The sequence below is a fragment of the Microcaecilia unicolor genome, chromosome 5 (genome assembly GCF_901765095.1).
Source record: "Microcaecilia unicolor chromosome 5, aMicUni1.1, whole genome shotgun sequence".
NCBI classification, from domain to species: Eukaryota; Metazoa; Chordata; class Amphibia; order Gymnophiona; family Siphonopidae; genus Microcaecilia; species Microcaecilia unicolor.
The window spans coordinates 233,162,960-233,182,030 of NC_044035.1; the positions used below are offsets into that span (position 1 = coordinate 233,162,960).

The 19,071-nt window shown below is 44.1% G+C and overlaps 1 protein-coding gene across 2 annotated transcripts in view; it reads left to right on the plus strand.

The window, feature by feature from the left end:
* The window catches only part of LOC115470593 (E3 ubiquitin-protein ligase TRIM39-like), a 48,116-nt gene extending 30,608 nt beyond the window's left edge, over positions 1-17,508 (plus strand). The window contains exons 6-8 of one of the 2 annotated variants that reach the window (XM_030203877.1): positions 4,268-4,273; positions 4,373-4,402; positions 16,844-17,508. In XM_030203877.1, the coding sequence (XP_030059737.1) occupies positions 4,268-4,273; positions 4,373-4,402; positions 16,844-17,370 (563 nt within the window). In that variant the 3' untranslated portion in view covers positions 17,371-17,508. The remainder of the gene's footprint in view (positions 1-4,267; positions 4,274-4,372; positions 4,403-16,843) is intronic. The other variant, XM_030203878.1, reaches the window with a different exon arrangement.
* The last annotated feature ends 1,563 nt before the right edge of the window (positions 17,509-19,071 follow it).

Consider the following 19,071-nt stretch of genomic DNA (forward strand, 5'->3'; position numbering starts at 1 on the left):
GAGTCTAGTGTGACTGGAGGAAGGGGTCTTATGATATGAAGTATATCAGATGCAGAAGTACACTCCATTTGTGGACCTGCTACAGTATAGTGACTGGGTAAAGTATTAAGAAACTATTATCCACTGGTGGAAAACTGTGAGAATTCTGACATGGAAACACAGAACATGTTAGCAGATAGAGTCCATAAGCCCCATCCAGTCTGCGTATTTCACTTATCACAGACCTTAATTTATTCTTTCACACACACTGAGAGATCTCTGATGCTTGTCCCACACTTTCTTGAACTCTGGCATTTTTGTTTCCACCACCTCATGAGAGAGACTCCTCCACAGATTGACTTTCTTTTCCATATAAACAATTTCCTCAGACTAAACCTGAGTCTTCCTCATCCCCTGACCCCTCATGCTCCAGTTTTTCTGCTTTTGAAAAGCTCTGTGTCCTGTGTGTTTAGCCCTTGGACGTATTTGATTTAATTTAAACACATATTTATATTCCACATAACCATTATAGCAGCTCAAGGCATATAACAATCAGATCATTATATGTGACCCACTGAGAGAAAAAGTACAAAAAGAGGGGTATGTTACTTATACCACAAGACAGAGCGATATCAACTGGATAATCCTGCAAAATTTCAGCCACAGGTATGGACTAATGAAATGTTTTTCATTAAAAAAAAAAAATGTATCAGTAAAACCCCAGAAATCACATACCCCACTTTAGGCACCTGCCATTTTTAGGCTGTAGAACATGGAAAGACATCAAAGTTATGAAAAAAAAATTGCATAGTCCCATTCTACTGGCCCTATACTACACAAAAATTTCAAAAATGAAATTTACCCAAATTTGTTGTTTGTAACTCCCCCCACCATATTTTTGTACCTTTTCACTTGGCGAGTCACATATATTAAAAGCTTTTGCAAACTAATAAGTTTTGCTACAGAAATGAACAGATACAGGGATAGGACTATGTCAATAAAGTATAGACATTAGCATTAATATATATGTATCATCATTAATCAATTACAGCTTTATATAATGCTGTTCAAATAAATATATTATATATAAAATACACTTCTGACATGTATTCACTAAATATTTCCTAAATAGCTATGTTTTGAAATGGTGATGGAAGTGCATATAATTTGTTTCTTTAGGTAGGGTTAACAGCAATTTATTCCAGCATTGTGGTCCCATGCCTTTCAATGATCTTCAAACTACTAATCTAAAATTGTTCACTTAAGGCAATTGTATCTTACATTGCTCCTCTGATCAAAGTGAACATTTTGAAACATATGTAGCAACCCAGTTATTTGTATGTTTAAGGGCAAGTCTACATAAGATCTTGAACAAGAGTGTAAGGGGTTTAATTTTAATCTACCTTTAAAGGGGAGCCAGTGTAAAGTTACCATTAATGGTGTTGCCCTTTCTTATTTAGAACCTCCAAAACTTATCTTGGCCACTACATTCTGCAAAGCTTCTCGCCTAGATAATTGATAATCTAGTAGTCCAATTAATAAACTATTACAGTAATCAAGAGTTGACAAGATCACGGACTGAAGTCACTATCCACAAACATTGAATATCTAAATAAGCTCTTTTCAGTCTAAGTTGACGAAGCTGACCAAATACCTTTTTGATCAGGAAACTGAAACGGGAGTTCACTGTTAAGTTTGAATCCAGAAAAACATCCAAAATTTCATTTCCCAACACAATAACTGGAGAATCTTATGGTTTAGGATCTGTCTTATCTCCAACTCATAAAACCTTTGTTTTTTTTCTTGGTTTATCTTCAGGCTCTTTGAGCACATCCTGGGCATGAGTAAATACTTTGTTCATGACTCCATAAGTAGAATTGCTAGAGGCATTCAGTGGAAAAAAATAACATTATATCATCTGCATATGAATAATATGCAATTTGATATGAACAAAGAATGCTACCCAAGGACCAGAGATATACATTAACCACCGGATTCTATAAATGGCACACAAACATCAGCATGCAAAATGGCACTTTATCCTGAGATGTGTGCACAACAAAATTGGCTAACGAGCCAAATAGTTCCAGTAATTGGGTGCTAACAATCAATTACTGGCATTACTTGGCAACATTATGGATTTGCACGCACATCTTGCTAAGCGCTAATCTATAAAGATCTGTGCGCAAATCTTATAGTGCACAACTGAAAAGTGGTGTGGCCATGGGAAAGGCATGGGAGAGTCAGGGGTGTTCACTAAAGATGCATGCAGTATTACTGAATACTGGGGATCGGCACCTAACTTACAAACCAGCAACAGGATATACACCAGGTTTCTGTATAAAAGGTGCGCAATTTGGAGTGCCATTTATAGAATAGCACTCTGTGCTGATTTTGTTTCAGCACTGGTTTTTGAACGCCATTTACTGAATCTAGTCCTAAATAAGATTGGGGACTTTGGTGACCCTGGTAGTACTCCACAAAATAACTGCCAGCTGTTAACAGTGGTGACCCTGGTGGTGCTCCATAAAATAACTGCCAGCTGTTATATATTTCAGGCCCAATATTCAGTTGGCAACGATCACCGTTTTGCTGATTGCCACCAGTGTTATCCCCAGAAATTCAATGCCAGGCCATGTCTGGGTTCTAGAATTGAATTTTTGTGTAAACAGAGCTGGCAAAACCATAGCTGTTTAAAAGGTCTTTTTACTAAGCAACGGTAAGCCCATCGTGGGTTTACCGTGTGCCAATCCGGAACTACCACAGGAGCCCGGCAGTAGTTCCCACCCCTAGTGTGCCATTTCTGACGCTACAAAAATATGTCCTATTTTTGTAGCACCAGAACTTAACTGGTGGTAATTACCGCCAGATTAATGCAGGAGCTCTTACCACAATCTCAGTGGGTGGCGGTAAGGGCTCTCCACCGAAATGGCCATGTGGAAAGTGCTTCACTTACCACATGGCCATTTCTATTTGCCAAAAATGGACAGCCTTTTACCCGCTGTAGTAAAAGGGGGGCTCAGCGCATGTCAAAAATACACACTGATGCTAATGCAGGCACCCTTTTACAGCATCTTAGTAAAAGGACCCCTAAGTACGATAATCAGCATTTAACTGGCTATGGCAAACCACATAAAGATAGGACTGACTTTTATGTGGTCCTATTTATGTGGTTACCTTGGCTAACTCTGCCTGCGGAATGCCCCAAAATAGCCTGCTTCACATTGGGCGCTAACCGGACGTTCTCAGAACCACTATCCAGTTAAGTGCTTCTGAATATGACTGGTTAGTCCTGAACAAGTAAATGAACCAGCCAAGAGCCATATCTGGTCAGTTAAAGCTCTTTAAATATCAACTCCTTCCATAACACCTTTATTGTTTTTTCCAAGAAATCGTCAAACCATTTCACAACTTTTACTTGCTATTCTGCCTGCTCTTATTTATTAATATATCATGATTCACCAAATCATATGCACGCCGTTTATAGAAGAGCGCTTAGAGCTGATTTCCGCACCAAACTTGGGATGCGAGAATTTACTCCAACAGAAACTTGGTGTCTATCCTGGCACATAAGTTAGACGTGGATCCCCGGTATTCAGTAATACAGCACGCATCTTTAGTGAACACCCCTTATTCTCTTATGCGTGTGGAAATCCAACATGTTGTCAATTAATGTCAATAATTGTTAGCACCCAATTATTAGAGCTAATTGGCTCATTAGCACATCTCAGGATAGTGTGCAATTTTGTATGTAGAAATTTATGCACCACTTAGGGAATCCAGGGGTTAACATATATCTCTGATCCTTGGGTAGCACTCTTTGTTCATATCAAATAGTGTATTATTCATTTGCAGATGATATAATATATTTTTTCCATTTAATGCCTGTAGCAATTCTACTTAGATTACTCCTCAATTTACCTCCCTTCACCGTCATCCAGAGCTTCCTTTCCTTTGATGTTGGTTAACTATTGCATTGTACAAGAAGTATATCACCTTTTTGGTTAATTGGGGATCTTTGGTTCATGTTCTGCTCTGCACTATATCTCTGGTCAGTTCAGTCCACTTCACCCAACTGTGCACTTTACAGGTTTATGATTAAACTGCTGGGAGGCAGGCAAAATGTTCGGAGGTCCAGCGTGGAGTGTGCAGGGCTCTTATAACTCATGCAAATGTCAAGTTCTTACTTTATAACAGAGGATAAGTTCAATGATGGGCATTTTAATAAACTAAACTCTATCATTTCTCTGTTACATTTTTTTCTGTACGAAAATATCCCATTTTGAAGGTATCGGTAAGTTTTATTTAAAGTTATACCATATATTTTTTCATATTATTGTACTTATTTGTGTTCTCTAAAATCTGATCACTGTTTGTCTTTCCTTTAATGCAGATTGGTGGATGGAATATGGCAGATATGCAGGTAACAATGTGATATAAAACTAATTATATACAAGAATCAAATTAAGTAGTGTGACTTCTCACTGTAATCTCACAATACAGACAACTACAGCAGTGTTAGAGATCATTTCCTTTACTGTGATAGAGAAGAGTGTTTGTGCTTCCTGATTTTAAACTGCAGGGTCAGGGGGAGTGATCCTTCTGGTAAGGAGAGAATAGGGACAGAATATTTACTCAGTGGATTGGGGGAACACTGAAAACCCAATGTCCAATTAGGATCAACAGGATCTATGAGGCTGCCAGGAGTAATAGCCAATTAAGGAGGTTGGATAAAACAGGAGACGAAGTGAGACTATCTAGTCCACTGTATGAGCTGAAGCCAGTAGGCGGAGCTTGCTGTGGTTTTAGCACACCCAAAACAATAGGAAACACTATTGAAAACAATACCAAAAGATTATTAGAAATAAGGGACTGCCTATGCATGGTCCATCTTTAACAAGTCTAAAGCTGTTCCAGTTGGATAGGCAGTGCCTTAAAAGGTGGAGGACAAAATATTGATTTTTTTAAACTTATTGGATAGCTTTTTAACTTATTTGAAAGCTTCTCATATCTAGATATAAATATCATGACATAAAAATTGAATATCAGTAAAACAGCTTTAAAATTATGGTAGTTGGTAGCAAAAGCAGTTATAAACTGTATTTTGTGCACATTTTTCTACACTGTTCTATATAATACAGATGGCCAAATTTCAGTGAGGATATCCTGTTTCCTGATGGGTTCATCTTAACTGTTGTTGTAATCTGCCATGGGAAGCCTAGTGTTATAAAGATGGAATATATTGAAATTAAATGGAAGCAAAATTAAACTTTCCTTTCATTGGGGCACATGGAATCACATCTTCATCTATTTTGTAGAAGTTGACATTTTAGATACACAAATGGATTATTCTGTTTTTGAACATGTTTCAGGGGCAAGTGGTTAAGTCAAAATAAAAATAAATATTTTGTTTCATGCAGATCTCTTTTGTTTAAACATAACTAAATGGGTTATAAACCCCTAATGCAGTCCATTGGTTTTCTTATATTTTGTTTTTGTGATTACTTATACTGTGTCAAAACTGAAAACTGTTATCTCTATCTGGTCAATAATAAAAGCAGCTCGTTGTGAACACTATCCACCTTTTGTGGCTGTACATGAGGAATTGTGATTTTTTTTTGTTACATTTGTACCCCGTGCTTTCCCACTCATGGCAGGCTCAATGCGGCTTACATGGGGCAATGGAGGGTTAAGTGACTTGCCCAGAGTCACAAGGAGCTGCCTGTGCCTGAAGTGGGAATTGAACTCAGTTCCTCAGGACCAAAGTCCACCACCCTAACCACTAGGCCACTGCTCCTCTATTGAATAAAGAGTAGTTACTTACCTGTAGCAGGTGTTCTCCGAGGACAGCAGGCTGCATATTCTCACATGTGGGTGACGTCACGTCGGCCCGGAGGATTTTCTAGTAAAATCTAAAAGTCTCTTCAACTGTGCCTTGTCGCGCGGGCGATGACACTGCGCATGCGTGCGCATGACTTCCCGCCTGCCGCGCGGACACGTTCCTCAGTTAAATCCAATAGCCAAGAGGAATAAAACTCCTAAGGGGAGGAGGGAGGGTTGTGAGAATATGCAGCCTGCTGCCCTCGGAGAACACCTGCTACAGGTAAGTAACTACTTTCTCCGAGGACAAGCAGGCTGATATTCTCACATGTGGGGTATCCCTAGCCCCCAGGCTCACTCAAAACAATAAACAGTGGTCAATTGAGCCTCGCAAAGGCGAGGACATAACTTAGATTGACCTGAAACAAGAACATCTAACTGAGAGTGCAACCTGGAACAGAATAAAAATGGGCCTAGGAGGGTTGGAGTTGGATTCTATACCCCAAACAGACTCTGCAGCACCGACTGGCCAAACCGACTGTCGCGTCGGCTATGCTGCTGAAGGCAGTAGTGAGATGTGAATGTGTGGATTGATGACCACGTCGCAGCTTTGCAAATCTCTTCAATAGTGGCTGACCTTAGATGAGCCACTGACGCAGCCATGGCTCTAACATTATGAGCCGTGACATGGTCCTCCAAAGTCAGCCCAGCCTGGGTGTAAGTGAAGGAAATGCAGCTAGCCAATTAGATATGGTGCGTTTCCCGACAGCAACCCCCCTCTTGTTGGGATTAAAAGAAATAAACAACTGGGCGGACTGTCTGAAGGGGCTTGTCCGCTCCACGTAACAGGCCAATGCTCTCTTGCACTCCAAAGTGTGCAGCTTGCTTTCGCCAGGACTCATATGAGGAGGGGGAAAAATGTTGGCAAGACAATTGACTGGTTCAGATGGAACTCCAACACCACCTTCGGTAAGAACTTAGGGTGCGTGCGGAGGACTACTCTGTCATGATGAAAAGTAAGGTAAGGTGCATGAACCACTAGAGTCTGAAGCTCACTGACCCTACGAGCTGAAGTAACAGCCACCAAGAAAATGACCTTCCAGGTCAAGTACTTCAGATGGCAGGAATCCAGTGGCTCGAAAGGAGCTGTCATCAGCTGGGTGAGAACGACATTGAGATCCCATGACACTGGAGGAGGTTTGACAGGGGGCTTTGTCAAAAACAAACCTCTCATAAAGCGAACAACTAAAGGCTGTCCAGAGATAGGCTGACCTTCTACACGATGATGGTAAGCACTTATCGCACTCAGATGGACCTTGACCGAGTTGGTTTTAAGAACAGACTCAGAGCCCCTCCGAAGGGACACCACCTTGTAAGTGGTGGAGGGGCTTTTGTGTTTCAATGACTCAGAGGGCTATGTTGTAGGGTTACCCATATCAGACAGGCCTCTGAGCAGAAACCAGACAAAGAGTGTCCCAACCTGGCGGATCCAAGATGGCGTTGAGGGAGGACGTACGCTAGTTGAGTTCCCGTTTTACACCAGAATGCCTGAAGAAGAGGGCGCGCTCCCCAGAGAATGGGGAAGAGAAAAGGCAAAGCCGTGGTGCTGTCCTCCTCGAACACGGCTGAGGTTCCCACCACTTCTCAGTCTATTTTGTAGAGATTTGGGGTCATAACGTCGGGGATATCGGTTCTTGCTTCGGGGAACAGCAAGGCTTTATTGCTGAATCTCAGTGGAGGGAGTGACTTTGAGTCCCCCTGTTGGCACGACCCCTCCAAGACGCGGAAATAGTAATGCTTCGCTATGGAGGTCAATAATGGAAACGCCCGAAGTGGGTTAGGATTTTCACTTGACCCGAGGAGGTCCTGGCGCAGCATCGACTCGGATAATAAACCAACTGGGGGATTGGAGAGTGAGCTCTTCCCCCCGAAGATATCTGGAGCGGTTTCTGTGGAGAAATTGGACTTGGTGAAGCCAATAATGTCATAATGGACGTACTATAGGAACTGCAGCAGAATGTGAATAACTCTCTTCTTCAGATGTTTAAAATTTTTCACTATGTGAGTTAAAGAATTTATATTAATACTTATCTAACAAAGTGGAAGTCCAAGATATAAAAATAGAGACTTTGATTACGGAAATGGTTTCTCTATGAAAATCAGACAATTTGGTAATGAAGAATAGTTACCTTTCTTGTAAAAATTGGAATTTCTGGAGAACCAATTAAGGGAAAAAAACTTGAGAATGATAAATTTACCTATAATATCCTATATATCAGCTACTGAATTCTTGAAGAAATATTTCTCTGATACTTTGCTAATAACTTCTGATAGCCACCTTTTGGTGACTAAAATTATATTTCCTTTAAAATCTTTTTTATCAGAGAAAAGAGATGTAAGTTTAACCGACATTTTGGAAACTTCAGAAGTTATAGATAGAGTTATATTATTAGTGACTTTCGTCTTTGATTTAGATAGGAACAATGTTTTGAAATTGTATTTCCGATACATGGTTGATAGTTTTTTGGGTTCAAAGATGCATATATTTCCTGACACATCAAGGGAATTGCAGACTGGGAGGTGTGAAGTCTTGGCTTTTAAGCCAGGAATCATTGCCCTAGGTGGGACCTTCCTAGCACGATTCCCTTGTAAGTGTTTTATTTCCTTATTACTTATTTGTTTGAACCTAAGAAATTATAAGAGTTTGTGGAAACAGATGAAGAATGCTCTGCAGAGACTTCCTTCAGTTACCACTGTACCGGATGCAATAACCGATTAACCTTCCTCCCTCAGAAAATGTGAAGTGTAAGATTAACCAGTTTGAGTTTTTCTTATTTTCTTTAAGATTGTTTTCCTGATCTTGGATCTTCCAATTGTGGACAATTATGTAAATATATATTGTTGAGAGAAAATGTTTTCCTTTTTATATTAATTTCTGTATTTCCTTACATTTATGTGATAAATGTGAATGTAATTAAGTAAAATGATAAATAAATAAAATAAAATAAAATAAAAAAAGACCAGACTCAGACAAGTGCAGAACGTATTCAAGCAAGGTCTGTTTAGGACAAGAACAAGGATTTAGGGCCTTGCTGTCACATCAGACGGCAAACCTCTTCCATTTAAAAGCATAACACCTCTTTGTGGAATCTTTCCTGGAAGCAAGCAAGATTCGGGAGACACTCTCAGAAAGACCCGAGGAGGCGAACTCTACGCTCTCAACATCCAGGCCCTGAGGGCCAGAGACTGGAGGTTGGGATGCAGAAGTGCCCCCTCGTTCTGAGTAATGAGTGTTGGAAAACATTCCAATCTCCACGGATCTTCGGAGGACAACTCCAGAAGAAGGGGAAACCATATCTGATGCGGCCAAAAGGGAACAATCAGAATCATGGTTCCATGATCTTGCTTGAGTTTCAGCAAAGTCTTCCCCACCAGAGGAATGGGAGGATATGCATACAGAAGGCCTGTCCCCAAATGAAGGAGGAAGGCATCCGATGCTAGTCTGCCGTGGGCCTGTAGTCTGGAACAGAACTGAGGGACCTTGTGATTGGTCTGAGTGGCAAACAGATCTATCGAGGGGGTGCCCCACGCTCGAAAGATCCTTTTGGCAATAGTCATGTTCAATGACCACTCATGAGGCTGCATTATCCTGCTCAATCTGTCGGCCAGACTGTTGTTTACGCCGGCTAGATAAGTGGCTTGGAGACACATTCCGTGTTGGCAAGCCCATAGCCACATCTGGACGGCCTCCTGACACAGAGGGCGAGATTCGGTACCCCCTTGCTTGTTTGAGTAATACATTGCAACCTGATTGTCTGTTTGAATCAGAATAATTTGGTTGGATAGCCGATCTCTGAAAGTCTTTAGAGCATTCCAGATCGCTCGCAACTCCAGGAGGTTGATCTGAAGACGTCTTTCCTGAAGGGACCAAGCTCCTTGAGTGTGAAGCCCATTTACATGCGCTCCCCACCCTAAGAGGGATGCATCCGTTGTCAGCACTTTTTGTGGCTGAGGAATTTGGAATGTGCGCCCCAAGACCAGATTTGATCGAATTGTCCACCACTGAAGGGAATTCCGAAAGTCGGTGGACAAGTGGATCATATCTTCTAGATTCCCTGCAGCTTGAGACCACTGGGAAGCTAAGGTCCACTGAGCAGATCTCATGTGTAAGCGTGCCATGGGAGTCACGTGAACTGTGGAAGCCATGTGCCCCAGAAGTCTCAACATCTGCCGAGCTGTGATCTGTTGAGACGCTTGAATCCTGGAGGCGAGAGTACGGAGGTTGTCCGCTCTTGCCTCGGGAAGATAGGCACAAGCTGTCTTTGTGCACAACAGAGCTCCTATGAATTCCAATTTCTAGAGTGGAATGAGATGGGATTTCGGGTAATTGATTACAAAGCCCAGTAGCTCTAACACCTGAATAGTCATCCGCACGGACTGCAAAGCTCCTTTCTGGGAGGTGCTCTTCACCAGCCAATCGTCCAGATAAGGGAACACATGCACTCCCAGCCTGTGTAGCGATGCTGCAACAACTGCCAGGCACTTGGTAAAAACCCTGGGTGCAGATGCCAAGCCAAAAGGCAATACACAGTACTGAAAGTGCTGTGCTCCCAGCCGAAACCGAAGATACTTCCTGTGAGCTGGAAGAATCGAAATGTGGGTCTAAGCATCCTTTAAGTCCAGTGAGCATAGCCAATCGTTTTCCTGAATCATGGGAAGAAGGGTGCCCAGGGAAACCATCCTGAACTTTTCTCGAACCAGATATTTGTTCAGGCCCCTTAGGTCTAGGATGGGACGCATCCCCCCTGTTTTCTTTTCCACAAGGAAGTACCTGGAATAGAATCCCAGCCCCTCTTGCCCTGGTGGAACGGGCTCGACCGCATTGGCGCTGAGAAGGGCAGAGAGTTCCTCTGCAAGTACCTGCTTGTGCTGGGAGCTGAAGACTGAGCTCCTGGTGGGCAATTTGGAGGTTTGGATTCCAGATTGAGGGTGTATCCTAACCGGACTATTTGGAGAACCCACTTGTCGGAGGTTATCAGAGGCCACCTTTGGTGAAAAAATTTTAACCTCACTCCGACAGGAAGATCGTCCGGTACGGACACAATAATTTCGGCTATGCTCTGTTGGAGCCAGTCAAAAACCCGTCCCTGGTTTTGCTGGGGAGCTGCAGGGGCCTGCTTTGGCGCACGCTGTTGACGAGAACGAGCGTGCTGGGGCAGAGCCTGAACCGGCTGTCGAGAAGCAGAAGTGTACTTACGGCCCCTAGAGGCGTAAGGGGCACTTCTCTTCCCTTTAAAAAACTTCCTGGAAGAGGAAGTGGATGCAGAAGGCGCCAGCGGGATAGAGTCCATAGCGTTATCACGCTGATAGAGATTATCATTTAACTCTTCGACCTTCTCACCAAAAAGATGATCCCCCCCGGCAAGGGATATCTGCAATTTTCTGCTGAGTTCTCTCCTCTAGGTTAGAGGCACGCAGCCATGAGAGTCTGCGCATCACTATACCTATAGCAGAAAATCTAGATGTCACATCGCAAGTGTCATAAATGCCCATGGACATGAACTTGCGACATGCCTTCTGCTGCCTGACCACTTGACAAAAGGTTTGGCCTGCTCCGGTGGGAGTTCATTAACCAAACTCTCAAGCTGCCGCACAGAGTTCTGCAAGTGAATGCTCTTAAACAGCTGGTAGGACTGGATTTTGGAAGCGAGCATGCCAGCCTGATACGCCTTCCTCCCAAAAGAGTCTAAGGTTCTATGCTCCCGCCCCGGGGGCGCCGAGGCAAAGTTCCTAGATCTCTTAGCTCTTCTGAGAGCGGAATCCACCACGGCAGAATCATGAGGCAACTGAGGCCGGATGAAACTGGGTTCCCCGTGGATCCGATACTGGGATTCAGCCTTCTTGGGAATAGTTGGACAAGAAAGAGGCTTCTCCCAGTTCCTCATCAGCACTTCCCTGAGTGTATCGTGAAAAGGAGCTGTGGTAGAAGACTTAGGTGGAGATGGATAATCCAGGACCTCGAGCATCTTGGCCCTGGGCTCATCCACAGTCTCCACAGGGAAGGGAATGGCCTCAGACATTTCCCATACAAAAGAGGAAAAAGACAAGCTCTCCGGAGGGGAGAGCTGCCTTTGAGGTGAGGGAGTCGAGTCAGATGGAATGTCTAGAGAGTCCTCGGCAGAGAAAACTCCACGCTCCCCATCGTCATCAGATGAGCCATCATCAGATGGGGCTAGAAGCTCAGACAGAGCTGCCCGGATCTGAGCCCGTCTCGACGCAGAGGCACGATGACCTTGATGACGGTGTCGAGAAGTCGAAGCTCCAGGAGACTCCGGTGAAGCTTCCTCCACCGACGCCAAAGGAGAATTGACCCGGGAGGCTGCCGACACCGGGGCCGGTACCGGTGAAGAAAGCCTCACCCCAGGCGAAAGGCACGATGCCGCAGAAGCCTCCGGCACCGATACCTCCGGCACCGGCACAGGAGGTACCGACGGTACCGATACCTCCGGTACCGAGCGCAATTGATGCAGCATAGTTTCCATAAATGCAGGAAACAAAGCCTTGATATGCTCATCCAGAGAAGCTATCGGGAAAGGCTGTGAAGCCGATGCAGGCATCGGAGGCAGAGTCTGTTGAGGTTGGGGAGCCAGTACCGGACTGCCAGATGACCTGTGCGTTGATACCTCCATAATAGAGGGAGAGCGAACCTCTCAGCACCGACGCTTCTCGGGTACCGAATGCCTCGATGACCCGGAGCTCCCAGTACCGTGTCAAGAAGGAGACCAATGATGGTGCCTCTTGGCCTTCGCCCGACGCCCATCATCGAGACTCCTCGGTACCGGCGAAGAGGATGTGGAATCCACACGCCTCTTCGGGGTCGGGTCCGACACAGGTCGGTCCTGGGAGGCCTGCAAAGCAGGAGGCGCCGAGGCAGGTGGAGACCCACTCGATGCATCACTGCTCCCAGCATGCATCGGTCTTGTGGCAGCCGGTACCGTGTCTCTTGACGCCAGTGCTGCTCTCGACGTCGATGGTACCGATGTCGACGCCGACGTCGAGGTACCGGATCCAAAAAACTTCTCTCTCTGGGCCTCTCGAGAAAGTAGAGTGCGCTTTTTCATCTTCAGGCACAATTTACAACTTTCCGGGCGATGGTCGGGCCCAAGGCACTGAAGGCACCAAGAGTGCGGATCAGTGCCAGAGATGGTCCGGCTGCAGCGGGCACAAGGCTTGAAGCTGCTGGGTGTCTTCGAGGACATCTCGGAAATTACAGCCTTGGCTAAATCAAAGGACGCAATGGTGACAATAAAAAAGACACAAAAAAAGGGAATAATACCCGACCGAGCAACCTAAAAACAGTCGCAACGAAAAATAAAGGAAACTTGAAAAACGAGAAGAACAAGAAATAAGGGAAAAACTATAGATTTTTCTATTATTAAACAATACCCGAAGGGTATATCGAAGAGACTTAACTCCTGACGGCCCGAAGAAACGCGAAGATCTCGAACTCCGTGTCTCCTCAGACGCGGAAAAAGAAGAACTGAGGAACGTGTCCGCACGGCAGGCGGGAAGTCATGCGCACGCATGCGCAGTGTCATCGCCCACGCAACAAGGCACAGTTGAAGAGACTTTTAGATTTTACTAGAAAATCCTCTGGGCCGACGTGACATCACCCACATGTGAGAATATCAGCCTGCTTGTCCTCAGAGAAATAAGTGTATGTTTGTGTCCCTAGTCATGCATCCAAAGTTTATATAATCCTTTCAAGAAAGCCAGTTAATCATTTAACTTATTAGTGGAACATAACCACAGAGACATGGTATGTGTCGCGTTCTCGAGGACCTTGGCATACTGTCAGGCTTCTTCCCCGGGAGCACTGGGTTCGTGAGTCCTTGGGCCACTACCGTGGAGCGGCAGTGGCAGGCAAGATCACCTTCAAGGTAGAGATGACAAGACTGGATCGGAACCCCGGACCGGAGTTCTACACAGGAATACACGGAACTGGAACGCACCGGACGGGTGCGCACTGGAGTGGAGCCCGCTGGACTGGAACACACTGGAGTGGCCCCACTGGACTGGAACATACAGGAGCGAAACCCGCTGGACTGGAAACACACTGGAGCGGAACCCACGGGACCGGAACCCGCTGGACTGGAACACACTGAACCTAGGCTTCACTTACGCTTAACCACCTTTCCCCGAGGGTTGAGCCCTCAGGTTCGGGCGGCCGGCAGGACTTACAGGAAAACCCGGAACTGGAACTTGCAAGCAGGAACAGCAGGAATGAGGATCCAGGAGTGCCCCCTGGCACCTAGGCGAAGGCAAGGCAGACAGGCAGGGAATGTCCGGGTTCCGTCAGTAGGCAGGTTTAAACACAATGACTAGTAAACTGTACCCAAGCTAATAGGAACGCTATGCCCAGGCAAACCAGTCATACACAAGAAACATACACTAAGCAAACTCAGGAGAACTAGTAAGCTATACACAAGCCAACACACAGAGCTGTGCCCAAGCTAACAAGTCATACACTGGAAACATACACAGAGCAAACAGGAGACTTAGTAAAGCTATACCCCAGCTAACAACAAAGCTGTGCCCAAGCTAACAAGTCATACACTGGAGACACACACAGAGAACTAGCAAAGCTATACACAGGCTAACAAGCCAAGCGGTGCCTAAGCTAGCGAGTCAAACACTAGGAACAAACACCGAGAACTAGCAAAGCTATACACAGGGTAACAAGCCAAGCGGTGCCTAAGCTAGCGAGTCAAACACTAGGAACAAACACCGAGAACTAGCAAAGCTATACACAGGCTGACAAGCCAAGCGGTGCCTAAGCTGGCTAGTCAAACACTAGGAACGAACACAGAGAACTAGCAAGGCTATACACAGGCTAACAAGCCAAGCGGTGCCTAAGCTGGCTAGTCAAACACTAGGAACAAACACAGAGAACTAGCAAAGCTATACACAGGCTAACAAGCCAAGCGGTGCCTAAGCTGGCTAGTCAAACACTAGGAACAAACACAGAGAACTAGCAAAGCTATACACAGGCTAACAAGCAAAACTGTGCCCAAGCTAGCTAGTCATACACAGAAACTCACACAGAGCAAACAATGTAGCAGTGTCAGAGCACTCTACATACCAGGGCCCTTAGATGAAATGCAAAGGCCAGGGCTGTAGTCTCTAAGTGATTAATAAAGCCCTTCCACACAAGAGGCACAGCTGCAGCAATCACCTTGCATCCAAACAGAGGCTTGGCACACAGAGAAGTCAGCCCAGCGGGAGCCATCTTGGATACTGGCATAGAGGAGTCGGCGGCAGCCATCTTGGAAGAGGCATAGCCCACACAGGTGAGGTTCAGTAGGGCAATCAGCACACAGAGCGACAGAGACAGACAAAGAGATAAGCAGAAGCCAGCACAGCCACTGACTCCCAGAAACAGGGTAAGTCTGAGGGTGGTCACGGCCATATACGTGACAGTATGTCGCATTTTCAATATGATAATACTAGGGCTCAGCTAAGGAACAGGTTTAGTCTTCACTGGACCAAACTTGCTTTCCTTGTGCCATCCCCATCCAGCTGGATAGACAGGTTTAATGTGGCTTACATTTGAAAATACAGTGAGACAGAATAAGAGAATTCATTATATAGTGGGAGCAAATAGATGGATATATCTGAAACATTTAACAAAGTTGAGATTAGCATATGTGCCCAACTGGGCATTTAAAAGTTTTTCCTTTAATGATGCCACATGTTCAGAAATCATAGCCATAAGTATAGACAGTTATTAAAATATTATCATATACATACACCAGAACAGGCATCCATATACACATAGCAAAGTAAACATCAACTTCTACAGAGTTCATCCAAAACTTATTTTTTTCCTTATTTCCATCTTCCAGAATTCCAGACAGATGTACAGATCAGTAGGACCCAAAGCAGTTCAAAACAAGTAAAGTCAGAAACAACACAGTTTATACCTAATTATACCACCACCCTTAGGATTTACCTTTGGGTTTAAAAAGCAAAACCATGTAAGGACTGGATAAATTAATTGAAATAAAGTTTAAAGCAAATGTCCTTAATATGTAATACTTGGTAGCAATAATGAAAAAGTGATGGAATATTTACATAGCAAGTAGCCTGAGCCAACAGATTTATTTTAAATTGAACATAATTAACTTTGTATGAACTTGGGGGCTAACAGTGTGCTGAACTAGACAATGTTGGTACATTTAGACTGACTCTGGACTTCTGCATGAAGGTAGCTGTGCCCTCATTATTCAATATCTGTCTTTTAAATAATAGTAAAAACAAATATCAAGTGCATTTTTATAATATACCACTGCAATCCACAAAACAAAAATAGCAAGTTTCCAAATGCCATCTTTTTCTTTTGATCTAGGCACAGGAAAAAAAAAAGATTTTAAATGCTCTCATTTCAACATAATTCATGCTTAATGTGGGATATATAGATATAAACTCTGAATGTTGAGCACCGGATTCTCATAACATGATGTCTATTTTAGTGGCCCTTTACCAGGAGGAAAAAAATCTATGCATGAATATAACACATGCTAGGGTGTCCATATAACCAGCCCCTCCAAATGACACACTGATTATGATTTATAACAAATTACTACTCTACCTATGAAAGATTATTCCATTATTATACTTACTCTGTGTATATCTTTATGCTGCACAAGCCAGCATGTTTGAAAATATAAGTGGGATCAAATAAAAATGCTACCAGCTATAAAGAATGACAGTGTGGATGTAGCAGCTCATAGGTTTGTTCTGTTTTGAGTGTATGGAGATGATGGCGGTGCGGGGAGGGGGAAACAGAGATTAACCTAATTGTCTTCAAAGGTTTGACATCACTTCGTCTCCTTTTTTATCTAACCTCCTTATAGCCAATAACAGAGTTTTTTTCTGTGTAGAATTATTCAGTGACTGAGGAACCAGCCAGTGAGGGTTAGAAACAGTGTGTGGGGAGCCAATGAGAAGCGTTTGCTCATTTTTGAGTGTCTCCTTTTTACAGTGGATGTGACTCTGAATACTGAAACTGCTCATCCTGAAGTTGTCCTGTTTGAGGATCGGAAAAGTGTCAGATGGGAAGACAGAAAACAGATTCTGCCAGATAATACTGAGAGATTTGACACTGATCCATGCGTGCTGGGGTGTGAAGGCTTCAGCTCAGGGAGACATTACTGGGAGGTGGAGGTGGGAGATGAGACTGACTGGGCTTTGGGAGTGTGTAAAGATTCTGTGAGGAGGAAGGGGAGAATCCTACTGTCACCTGGGGAGGGATATTGGACAGTGGCACTGTGGTATGGTGAATACTCAGCCCTCACATCCCCCAAGAGCCCGATCTCCCTAAAAGAGAGCCTCCAAGCAGTGGGGATTCTTCTGGACTATGAGGCAGGAAAAGTCTCATTTTACAATGCAGATAAGAAATCTCATCTCTTCACCTTCACCGATACCTTCACAGGGACACTCCGACCTTTCTTCTACCTGTATTTATACCAGTCAACTTTGAAAGTCCGGCCTATGGCAGCCTGGGAATGAGAGAGCAGGGCTCAGGATTAACCTCTCCAGTCTCTGGCAGGATTGTGAGATTTGAGAGGATTTTGCTGATTTGTGTTAAAACATGTCCATTGAAATTACTGGCACAGAACTATTAAAGTTTGATGATTTCTTTCTTTCTGAAGTTTGCCATGTTAATCTACTGGGATACAAAGAAATAATCACAAGGTTTTGTGTTTCAAGTATGATAAAATACTTTTATAAAAAATTGAAACAAGAAAAACTCTGAGATTTAGCATGTTAGAGATGGGATTAGAGCCTGTGAATGTGAGGAGAGGGCTCAGTGATACAGTGAAGGACAGAGGTGGGATTAGAGCCTGTGAATGTGAGCAAGGGGCTCAATGACACAGTGAGAGAAACAGAGATAGGATTAGAGCCTGTGAAAGTGTGGAGGAGGCTCAGTAATACAGTGAGGGACAGAAATGGGATTACATATTCTGAATACACAGCAGAGTCTGGATTATCCAACTGCTGCCAAAGTTCATGGCATCCATTTTAAAAACAGAGCCTGCACAAATAGGAATGAATGGGGATTGTTCCTGCCCCAAACTCACCGCTGGACCACCAAGGCTTCTAAAGGTAGACCCAGGGTCGGGTGTGTGGGGAGGCACTTGGGGAAGAGCTTCGAGAGCAGGGAGTTGGGTGATGTTCAGTTGGGCGAGCAGTAGAGGTACTTTGTGAGAGAGAGAGAGTGGGAACAGCTTGGATTACCGACCTTTGGTTATCCAGGACTCTACTGTATAATGAATAGCATGAAAACCTAAGCTGTGTCCTCAGGACTGAGTAATAGTAAGTTAGATTGTAAGCTCAATAGGGCAGGGACACATACCCCTATGTAATTTGTGTTAAATCTCACTGTTTTATGATCTGTCATAATTGTGAAACAGTGAACATAGGAATATTAAGAATAAAAGTATATTTTCCATTCACTTTTCTGCTTGTCAGTCCTTCCATAAATTGTTCCTCGGAGATCCTCATTGTCTGAGGTCATACCGTGCACATACATCCACATACAATCCTTTATGGGCACAGTAATATTAATATAGATTGTAAGCACTTTGGGTTAGGGATTCATTGTACTTTTGGAGGTAATTTCTAGAATTTCTGTGGGACCTGCAAGCTCATTTTCAATCTGAAAGACTTTTATTTGAAAATTCGGGGCCTGCAGCACCACAGGTACTTAAGCAAGACCATGTCTAACAGACCTACTGGTGCCCAGGAAGTCCAGGAGAGGGGAGCAGGTTTGGCTTTAGTGAGAGGTAGGAACTCATGTGATGATGCAGCCGGCCTGCCAGTCCCCTTCCAATGATACAGCCCCCTGTAGTGCTGGCATGGAGTGCTTGTGACCCACCCCTTATGAGGCTCATTGGGGAAGGGAATGGATTTTGGATTTAGTTCACACCTTTTTTTCAGTTGCAGTTACATTCAGATAGAATAGGTATTTTCCTGACCCCGGAGGGCTCCCAATCTAAGGGGTCCTTTTACTAAGGCTTACTAACAGATTTAGCATATGCTAAATGATAAATGATAAGATGCCCATAGGAATATAGGGGGAGATTCTATATATGGCACCAAAGAAATCAGCGCTGAAATCAGTGCCGAGTAAGTGTATTCTATAATTGGTTTGATATTTCAGCGCCTAAATCTACACGCATCCATTTACACTGGTTGACCGACAGGTGG